At 41.7% G+C, this 10,896-nt stretch overlaps 3 protein-coding genes across 3 annotated transcripts in view; 2 read left to right on the top strand and 1 right to left on the bottom strand.

The window, feature by feature from the left end:
- The window catches only part of LOC111797371 (pollen-specific leucine-rich repeat extensin-like protein 3), a 13,105-nt gene extending 3,148 nt beyond the window's left edge, over window positions 1–9,957 (bottom strand). Inside the window, exons 1-2 of the mRNA XM_023680357.1 lie at window positions 9,946–9,957; window positions 41–1,639 (exon numbers count right to left, since the gene is read on the bottom strand). Coding sequence (XP_023536125.1) covers window positions 41–1,639; window positions 9,946–9,957 — 1,611 coding nt within the window. The remainder of the gene's footprint in view (window positions 1–40; window positions 1,640–9,945) is intronic.
- Window positions 2,176–5,968, top strand: LOC111797046. Its single transcript, XM_023679917.1, has 2 exons — window positions 2,176–2,277; window positions 2,831–5,968. The coding sequence occupies exon 2, from the start codon at window positions 2,836–2,838 to the stop codon at window positions 5,554–5,556; it is 2,721 nt and encodes a 906-aa protein (XP_023535685.1). The 5' UTR covers window positions 2,176–2,277; window positions 2,831–2,835; the 3' UTR covers window positions 5,557–5,968.
- On the top strand, window positions 6,689–10,340 carry LOC111797048 (B3 domain-containing protein Os11g0197600-like). The gene is made up of 6 exons (XM_023679918.1): window positions 6,689–7,034; window positions 7,473–7,875; window positions 8,108–8,309; window positions 8,470–8,999; window positions 9,270–9,436; window positions 9,555–10,340. The coding sequence occupies exons 1-6, from the start codon at window positions 6,942–6,944 to the stop codon at window positions 9,882–9,884; spliced, it is 1,725 nt and encodes a 574-aa protein (XP_023535686.1). The 5' UTR covers window positions 6,689–6,941; the 3' UTR covers window positions 9,885–10,340.
- The last annotated feature ends 556 nt before the right edge of the window (window positions 10,341–10,896 follow it).

Here is a 10,896-nt window from a genome sequence, read left to right as displayed (position 1 = left end):
CGGGTGATGGGGCAGCCGGGGTTTCAGATTCCACTGTTGCCCCGGGTGATGGGGCAGCCGGGGTTTCAGATTCGACTGTTGCCCCGGGTGATGGGGCAGATTCGACTGTTGCCCCGGGTGATGGGGCCGCCGGGGTGTGAGATTCGACTGTTGCCTCGGGTGATGGGGCCGCCGGGGTGTGAGATTCGACTGTTGCCTCGGGTGATTGGGCCGCCGGGGTGTGAGAGTCGACGGGTGCTTCGGGTGACGAGGCCGATGGTGTGTGAGAGTGAACCGGTGGTTGGGGTGATGAGGCCGATGGTGTGTGAGAGTGAACTGGTGGTTGGGGTGACGAGGGCGTTGGTGGTTGAGAATGTAATGAAGGTGGAGAAAGAGGATGATGAACACGTCCTGGTGTTTGTGGTGTGTGTGGTGAGTGTGACTTCCATGGCCACGGCATCGACGACGGCGATGGCGCTCCTCCGCCGCACATAGCCTTACTGCAATCAACACTCTTGCTGGTCACCGGAGTACAAGCCTCAGCCGCCTTCTGCTTGGGCCTCTCGGGCAAGCAATTTGCAGTATCATCGAACACAACATCCTTTCTACTCTGCGGCACGCACTTCTCCGCCTCGCCATTGAAGAAATTGTGAGAGAAGGTGAATTCAGCCAATTTGGGCAAGTTGCACAAGCCTTCCTCCACAACCCCAGTCAAGGAATTGTTAGAAATATCCAAAATCTCGAGCTTCTTTAGGCCATCGAAGCTCTTGGACAAGATCCCACTAAACATGTTGGCGGAAATATCGAAAACCACGACATTCCCAAGCATCCCAACTTCAGGGGGCAAACAACCAGCGAAATCATTGTTCAACATTACCAACTGGTTCAGTGTGTTCGCCATTTTTCCAATGCAGCTCGGAATGCATCCCGTGAAATGGTTGTAGGCAAACACAATCACCGACGCCGGCGAATCCCCAAAAGTATCGGGAATGTTGGAGGTGAATCTGTTGTTGTTAAGGAAAATGGCATCGAGTGTCTTGTTGAAAAGTTGAGGAGGCAATGGGCCTTCGAAATTATTGAACCTGAGGTCAAGAAATTTCAGATTAGGAATCCTCACAACCACCTCAGGAAAATAGCCAACAAATCGGTTGTTGCTAAGGTCGAGCTCGTGAAGCAGAGTCATCCTCGAGAAGCTCGTTGGGATGATTCCGCAGAATCGGTTGGTGTTGATGTGGAATAAGGCTATGTCAGCAAGCAGACCGAGCTCGACCGGCAGGTAACCAGCAATGTCGGCGTGGTTAAGGTCAATGCCGGCGACGACTTCGACGGTGGAGTCGTCGAGAGCAGTAGCGCAGTAAACTCCAGTGTAGTGGCAGACATCAGCGCCGACCCAATTGGCGGTGGTGTTTAAAGGGTCTGAATAAATAGCCACCTTCCAGGCTTGAAGCGCAACGTATGCGAATCGGAGCCTTGGATTGGCAAAGGTCTCATTGATCTCGACCTTGGGATCGTAATTTTCGGGCAAATCTTCGTTCATATGCAGGGCTAGAAGTTGGCGGCCGGCAATGAAAGAAGCTTCCGCATCAGTAAGCGCCGAAGACAAAATTGAAAATGTTGACAGAAGCACACAGATAAACAAACAACAGCCCAAGCCCTTCATCTTTTACTTTTTTTACTTTTACTCCTCAAACTACTGCTGCCTCCTCGGATAGGCCTACAAAGGAATGTTTTGGAATGGGATGAAGATTAATGGGGACTCCGGCGGGGTTTTATACTGGAGGGGAGTGGGTGGGTTCGGCGGTCCAGATGCTTTTCCGCCGTGCCCAACAGTCATTTTCCGAATATAGCCGATTCCCATTGAAATCCTCCCGAGTTTGTTGAGTTCGTTTTTTGGAGGTCTTTTCAATGATCGGCTCGCCGTGATTTTCTCGGTGTTTATTTCATTTCTTTGTTGGGCCAATGGGCTGCTGTCTCTTTAAGCAGAAGAAGATGCCGAATTTGGCCCATTATGAAAATACTGTTTTAATGTTGGCCCAGGCCCATTCTCTTCAAGCGGCGCAGCCCAAATAGGGCTTCTTTTTGCTTGGGGCCCATTATGACAGTATTTTGAATATTTTAATTTCTTCTAATATTATTAACCCAAAAAAATTTCATTTTTCTTTTTCATTTCATTACTCTGTTTTGTTTTGGGGGCTGCATTTACTTCCAGCTGAGAGAATGTATGAAGAAAGTGGCGGGGTGGTTGGTCGAGTTGCCGACACTGGTTGGAGGAGTTGGTGTCGGATGCTGTTTTATGCAGTTATGTTTCGTCCTATGCCTCAATCCAACAATGTTCTTTTGTTTTTATGCTCCATCTCTCCCATTCTCTTGTCAACTTTCGTTTTTGATGGTTTTGTTCTTGGGATTTTCTTTTTGGGCTTGTCTGTGGACATTGTAGTGGTATGTTCTTCGTAATGCTTCCTAGGTTCTATTAAAGCTATGTGAAAATGGGCATTTGGGATTTTCTGGAATCTTTGGGATTCTCAGTTCAAAAAAGCGAAAGGCATCTTGGGACTTTTGATTTTGATGGCTTTGAATCTGGGTTTTGCATCTTTTTGCAATAGATATCTTATTTTTTTGAATTTTTGAATGAGTTGCTGATGTAGCTCAAGTTTGAAACCAAAACATTTCCAGTCATGGGCCCTTGCCATTTGAATTGAAAACCCAAAAGAGAGAGAAAAGAGAATCAGAGACCCTTCTTTTGTTTTCAGTTTGTTGGGTTTGAATTTCGAATTTGGGAGCTTCTTCTGCTTAAAGCCTGAGTTTCTTGAACTAGAGCTGTACAATTTTTGCTCTCTTTGGCTTTATGTAGAATTCATGCATCTTTCACTATGGAAACCGTTGTCACATTACGCCGCTTTAATCATGGACAAGAAAACCAGAAGGCGACACGGTTCTGGTCTAACGGATAGGCGCAAATCTTCCATTCTCAGGCAGTTGCAAGAAAACAGGCTCAGAGAGGCTCTGGAGGAAGCTTCTGAAGATGGGTCTCTCGCAAAATCCAGAGACATTGACTATGAATCGCCAAATCAGGACAGAAATGTTCGACGGTCGAGATCTCTCGCTCGACTTCATGTCGAAAAGGAGTTTCTACGCGCCACTGCACTCGCCGCCGACCGGACCTATTGCACCGGGGATTTGATTCCAAATCTCTTTGATGCCTTCACCAAGTTCCTCACTATGTACCCAGAATTCCAGTCGTCGGAAAAAATCGACCAGTTGAGATCAGAAGAGTACGAGCATCTCTCAGAGTCGTTCTCGAAGGTATGTCTTGATTACTGTGGTTTTGGTTTATTTTCCCATGTTCAAACGCAGCAATTTTGGGAGTCTTCTGCGTTTACTCTCTCTGAAATCACTGCCAATTTGAGCAACCACGCACTTTACAGTGGCGCCGAGAAGGGCACGATTGAACACGATATCAAGACTAGGATTATGGATTATCTGAACACTTCTGAGAATGAATATGGGCTTGTTTTTACAGCCAGTAGGGGATCGGCCTTTAAGCTCTTGTCCGAGTCTTACCCTTTTCATACAAACAAGAAATTGTTGACTATGTTTGATCATGAGAGTCAATCTGTGAGTTGGATGGCTCAGAGTGCTAAACAAAGAGGTGCAAAGGTTTACAGAGCATCGTTTAAATGGCCAACATTGAGACTCAGCTCAAGGGAGCTGAGGAAACAGATTACAAACAAGAGGAAAAGGAAGAGGAAGAAGGATTCTGTTGGTGGCCTTTTTGTGTTTCCTGTTCAATCAAGAGTGACAGGGGCGAAGTATTCTTACCAGTGGATGGCACTTGCCCAGCAGAACAATTGGCATGTATTGCTCGATGCTGGCTCGCTCGGTCCTAAGGACATGGATTCCTTGGGGCTCTCCCTCTTCAGGCCAGATTTTATCATCACGTCATTTTATCGTGTTTTCGGGTCTGATCCAACTGGGTTTGGCTGCCTGTTGATTAAGAAATCTGTTATAGGGAGCTTGCAAAACCAATCTGGGCGGACTGGTACAGGAATGGTGAGGATACTCCCCATTTTTCCGCAGTATATTGGCGATTCTTTTGGTGGTTTGGATGTCTTATCTGGGATTGAAGATGATGCAATCAATGATCAGGAGGATTCCGAAACTGAGAAGCATCAGGAACCACGCATGCCTGCTTTTTCAGGCGTGTTTACGTCGAACCAGGTGAGGGATGTGGTCCAGACTGAAATGGAGCAAGATTATAATAGCTCAGACAGGGATGGGGCAAGTACCATTTTTGAGGAAGCTGAGAGTATCTCAGTTGGCGAGGTTATGAAGAGTCCAATCTTCAGTGATAACGAGTCGCCAGACGATTCATATTGGATTGATTTGGGTCGGAGTCCATTCGGTTCTGATAATTCAGACCATTTGATCAAGCAAAAAACATGGTCGCCCTTACCACCATCTTGGTTTGCTGGAAAGAGGAGCAGTAGCCATCTTTCACCAAAACCAGCATCTAGGTTGATGAAAAGTCCTATGTATGGTGATGATAAGCAGGCGAAGGATTCTTGTGTTGTTAGTGAAATTCGGGAGGATTCAGAAATTGGAGAAGAATCGATTTTGACGAGGTTGAGTTTTGCCTCAAACGGAACCCGACCTGCGAATCAAACATCTGAGTTTCAGGATCTGAAGCTCTCAAATTCCACTACATCAGGAGCCTTCAAAGACCTGAAGGAAAGTGCTATAAGAAGGGAGTCAGAGGGGGAGTTCAGACTCTTGGGTAGGAGGGAAAGGAGTAGATTTTCTGAACTTGGGTTCTTTGGCGTAGAAGAGGGAGATAGCGCGATTAGCACGGATCATCGGGTAACATTTAGCGTAAAATATAATGAAAAGCAAAGGTTACATGAGATGGTCGAGCTTGGAGAAGCATCTAATGCAGCCTTTGGCGATGAGGAATCGACCAGTGATGGAGATTATGACGATGAGCAAGAATGGGGAAGGAGGGAGCCTGAAATGATCTGTCGTCATCTCGATCATACTGATATGTTGGGCCTCAACAAGACTACCCTCCGACTAAGGTATCTCATTAACTGGCTTGTCACTTCGTTGCTTCAACTCCGGTTACCCGGTCGAGATAGTGTAGGGGTTCACCTTGTACAACTGTATGGACCAAAGATCAAATATGAAAGAGGTGCTGCAATTGCTTTCAATGTAAAAGATAGCAATGGAAGAGGGCTAATACATCCGGAAGTTGTACAAAAACTGGCTGAAAATAATGGAATATCTCTTGGAGTTGGCATTCTTAGCCATGTGCAGGCGAAGGACGTTCCGAAGCAGAATTCGGGACAGTGCGAACTCGAAGACATGGCGTTGTGCAAACCCATGGCTAATGGACATAACAAGAAGAAACCATATTTCCGAGTCGAGGTCGTCACAGCTTCCCTTGGATTCCTCACCAACTTTGAAGATGTTTATAAAATGTGGGCTTTCATAGCCAAGTTTCTAAATCCATCATTTCTTGAAAACGAAACTTTGTCTTCCATCCCTGAGAGTTTGGAATCCTATCACAGGAGCCTGTTTTAGAACGTGCTTCTCCATGTTAAACATCAACGCGAAACTGTGAAAGTCTAACGCTGCCTGCTAAGCTGGTGAGAATTCAGTCATACTGACTGAGACGACGAACACACGGCTCGTGCTCGTTGTGGCTGGCTACCTTCAGTGAAACTCGTACCGGTTTGGCTGGCCTCCGCCATTGATTGATCTTCTTATATAGAATATACAAGATTGCAAGCTACGTAGGTTGTTGGTGCTTTGAACTCTCTGCTCACAGCTAATTTACAAACTTATTTGAGATTGTAAATCTTTTGTGCATTTCCTGACAGATATAGAATCTCTAGTCTTTGTTTTTGCGTTGATCTTCTGTTTTGATTGTATTTGTTTGTATAAGGATGTAAACTGGTCGTTACTTAATGGATTTCTCTTCCATTTTCTGATAAAAAAACACTTCCAGATTTGGTATGTTGCATTTGACATTTATTCTAAATGTCTCTGTTTGTCTGTTTGTCTGAAAGGCTTGTGCTTTCCCTTCTTCCATCACAACAGCCAGTACCGACCATCGTGGTCCCATAAATTTTGGTACATTTTTTTGTTGCAGTGATTGTGAGTGCATTATGCTTTTAAGGATTTTATTGATATGATTAAGTTAAGATAAGTGCGATACACACTAAAAAGCCACAACACTCCCATTTGCTCCCGCTTAGAATTGCATAAAGATATGGGAGGTTGATACATTCTCAAATCTGGATTGTATGCCCAACTCTCTGAGGGTTCCATATGGTTAAAAGAGAGTCGATGAACAAGAAAAGAAGATTAAAAAAAAAGGTTAAGCTTCCAGACAATGGTGCTGAGTGGTCGGTGTCGTGCTAGCTAGGCTCTACCCAGATCTAAAGAATTTGTTAATAGAATTAGAAGAAAAATAAAAGAAAAAGAAATTTAAAAAATGATATTTTAGTTAAAAGAAAAATAAGACTAATAAAACCTGTGAGTAATAAACAACAATAAATAAATAAATAAATAAATAAAGCCTAAGTGAAATTAAATTCAAAATTATGAATATATTTAAAAATCCATGTAAACTTAAAAACTTTTGGTAAAAGTATATATTTCTTTTATTTTCTTAAAGAAAAGTCACAGCCAAAATGACCGTACGGTTAACTGACACACTCCACACGTGCGATCGTGGCACCCGCGAACTTGCCAGAATCCCTCGAAACTCAAATCTCTCCAGCAAGCGACCGGAACTTCCATTATTTCTCCATTAATTTTTGGTTCTCCGTAGGGTTTTCAATACCTTTTCTTCTCTTTTACCTCTCAATGTTTTGCTTTGTGGCGAAAATTTCTTCGTTTTCGTTTGTATCAGCAAAATATTTCTCTAATCCCTGTTGCCTGGAGTCTGTTCATGCGGTTTGATGATGGGGACGGAGTCTCGCCGGGAGATGGTGACCGCCAGGCGGCCTTGCTTCTATGCTTTCTATTCCTCCACACTTTCTTCAGAACGACTGGTAATTTCTTCGGATTTCGCCTTCTCCTGATTGTGCTTACTGTCATTATCTATGAAATTAGGTTTATACTAGCATGCATTTGTCAGTTCACATCATGTGTGGCCAGATTGGACTCGTTTCTGAAATTCGTTTCTCTTCTCTCTTTCAGAAAAAAAAAAAAAATCTAATTTAAGAAGCTATAGTTTGCTTTGCCTTCGTTTGTCTCTGTTTTCTGGGGAGGTCTATAGTTCAGTACTTCGAGGAAACTAACATATCTTTGAAATCATTCCACGCGAGTTTCACGTTGTCTTTCCATCATTTAGCTTCTAGATGTTTCTTATGAGGAGTAGCTGCTCTATGCCCATCCGTTTTGCTTCAGGTCAAAGATGAATCTGTAGCGCCATTTGTGTTTTGTGGCATTGTATTGTCTTGTGCTAATTGATTTTCATATTATTGCAGAAACTTCCTTCGAAATTTATCGGATACTTGGAAGAAATCATAGTTCGATCAGTTACATTAATTGGTCCTAGCGGCCAAACTTGGCTTGTTAACTTGATCCAGCAGAATGATGACTTGTTCTTCTGTGACGGATGGCCAACTTTTGCACGAGATCATGCCCTAGATTGCGGTGATTTTTTGGTTTTTAGATATGATGGCGAGTTGCATTTCACTGTGCAAATTTTTGATGAGAGTACATGTGAGAAAGAAGGTGCATTTCATTCTCAATGCAGTCAAGATAACACAGGTCATAAAAGAGACAGGGAGGAGGACAATTCATCCCCACAAACATGCGCGGAAGCTGTGGCGAAGAAAATGAGGAGCATTTTTTATGTTCATTCAGAATGCAGGGAGAACCTAGCGGGTAAGCTGAGTTCTAGTTTTCTGGGCTTTCAGTTAAAGGTAGAGGAAAGTGGATTTCTATGGACATAGTATTTTTCAGCTCTTTGTCTCTCCATAATTAATCTGAAATTTATGTGCAAAAAATACTTGGATAAAATAATTATTTGTAGTTATTTATCAATAGTTGTGCAGAATGTCAGCTACATATTAGCATGTGGTTAGAAATTAATTGGATCATTCCTTCTTGTTTCCAGCCATAAGAACTGTGGAGGTTCATAAAAATGGAACTGGTCAGAATGGGATCAGTAAAGTTGATGACGTAACTACGCAAGATAAAATTCTGGCCTTATCACTATCATTTCAGGATGAGAAGAAAGTTTCCCAGTCCTTTAGCTCCAATTTTCCATATTTTGTGAGAATCATGAAAAGGTTCAACGTTCGTGGTTCATACACATTNAAAAAAAAAAAAAAAAAAAAAAAAAAAAAAAAAAAAAATACAACGTTTGTGGTAACAAAGACAAAAATAATTCATTTTCTTTTATGATGATTGTAAAGCAGCCTGCCTCCATTTAAATGTCAGTTGGTTTAGCTTGATGCTGTCCTCTCCTGTGATGCAGAATATCCCTTATCAATTTTCTATGGCACATCTTCCTAGCTGCAAACTGAAGTTGGTCCTTCACAATTTGAAAGGGGAATCCTGGACAGTGAATTCTGTTCCTACAACAAGAGTGAATACAAGTCATACTCTTTGTGGAGGATGGATGGCCTTTGTGCGTGGGAATGATGTGAACATGGGAGATATATGTGTTTTTGAACTTGTTCGGCACTGTGAATTGCGTGTTCACATTTTCAGGGTTGGAAAGGAAATCTCTGAGGATCAAAGTGGTAAAGGAACTTTGAATAGGCTAGGTGCTGGCCATGCAGTAATTCCTCGTAAAGCACTCAAAGGTTTGCCAAAGAAAATGAATGGCAACTCTCTTAAAGTTCATTCAAAACGCTCCAAAAGGATTGAAATACATGATAAAAAATGTTTGAACTCTTGGCAAGAACCCTTCTGCAATGATGCTAGGAAACATTCTAGTGCAAAAAAGGTATCCACTAAAGTCATGGTTTGTTCTCAATCAAAAAAGCCGTCTAAGCGTTTGGGTAAGGTTTCTCTACATCAGCATGCAGTTGTGTTTTAAATGTATGCAAAATAGGTTTCTCTATAGTCTCCTTTTATGTCACAATACCTATGATCTGTTGTTTCAAAAATGAAGTTTATTGCTTTTCTATTTATCTATGTAGTTTGATTGCAATGGATCAGGGTATCCATTATGCTTTCATATTTTTTTTTTCAAAGCTGGTCTTAATTGGTTATAATATGCAAGAATATGAACAACTTAGTTTTATGGCTCTTGAAATTTTAATGGCTAGTTAATCGGAGAACCAGTGTCAAAGGCGATCTTGTATTACCAGCTAGACTTGGTTTGCGAGCAATGGTAGCACGTGACGAAGAAAGGGCAGCTAAATCATTTGTTTCTGTTTTTCCAAGTTTTGTCAGAATCATGAAAAAGTTCAACACAAGTGGTTCATATACTTTGGTAAGTCAGTTATCATGGATCCAAATATTGTTATGTTGATGTACTCCGTTAAGTTTTAGGTTTTAGATCTAAATACTCGTTGTGAGTGTAGTTCTTTTTGAAACGCTCTATGTTGCAGAAAATTCCGCATCAGTTTTCTTCAGCACATTTCCCTAACAGCAGAACTGAGATTATACTTCATGGTCCAAATGGGGGACGTTGGATTGTGAACTCAGTACCAGACTCAATGGGGCGAATGATGCATACCTTTTGCGGTGGTTGGATGTCGTTTGTTCGTGACAACGGTATCCAGATGGAGGATATCTGTATATTTGAACTTATTGGCAAGTGTGAATTGCTGGTTCATATAACCGGAGTTGGGAAGAAAGGGTTTGACCTCAGCAGTGAAGTCACAACTTGCAGTGAATTAGCTATTGTACCGACGACAAGCAATGATCCATCTCGGTAAGGTTGGTACTCTTCTTCATTTCTTCTATATGGAAAATTTATTTGCCTATATTAGAAATTGCTAGATTTTCCATTGCTATTATATAAGGTTCATCAGTCGTCTTTTTTCCCCTAAATTCTCATCGTGGCCGACTCTGGATCATAACCCGACTCAGAACCGAGCTTTGTAAACTCTAAAACTTTTGCAAGATGGTAGGTTGGGCTGTGGTTGAACCCATGGCAAGGTATGAGTAGTTCAATCGGATTTGCCCCACTCGTACGTACTTCGCTTGATTTTCTGTCCCTTGTGCTATTTCTTGAAATGAAACTAGTGAATATGTTCTCTTATTTTGATATTCATGTTCAGCTGCATGTCAGTCAGAGGCGCCCTTGTAGGCGGCTCCAAAAGCGAAAGAAATTTCGAGGGGTGTGCAAATGAAAAATAAATTTCAAGTTATTTTCTATTCTGCGATTTTTATATTTCATGAAAGTTATTTATTAGATTACTATATTAATTTGAAAATATTNTTTTTTTTTTTTTTTTTTTTTTTTTTTTTTTTTTTTTTTTTTTTTTTTTTTGTTATGAGTTTATGATAAATACCCTTCAAAACGCATCTTCAATAAATTTTTGGGTCTCATCGATAGGCATGGGTTGTTGCAAAAAATCATCCAAAGCACCGAGCTTTCACACTTGTGTTTTGGCCTATCTGTTATCCAACCAGGGAAATGGTATCCATATTATCCATAGGAAGAGGTTTTCGCGCTTATGTTTTGTATCCTTCTCCAATTGATGTGGGTTCTAACAATCCATACCTTCGGAGTCAGCGTCTTCACTAGCACACTGCAAGCCTATCGCTAACAAATATTGTCGGCTTTGGCCCGTTCTGCATCGTCGTCTCACAGTTTGAACATCATGAGAATGTTTCCATTCTCTTCTCTCACATATCTAACAATATTTTGATTTTAATATAAACTTATATCAAAACAACAGATGAAATTTACGAAATATTATTTTATATGATTTGATACAACAT

The sequence above is a fragment of the Cucurbita pepo genome, chromosome LG06, assembly GCF_002806865.2.
Source record: "Cucurbita pepo subsp. pepo cultivar mu-cu-16 chromosome LG06, ASM280686v2, whole genome shotgun sequence".
NCBI lineage: Eukaryota > Viridiplantae > Streptophyta > Magnoliopsida > Cucurbitales > Cucurbitaceae > Cucurbita > Cucurbita pepo.
This window is presented reverse-complemented; position numbering and strand designations above follow the sequence as displayed.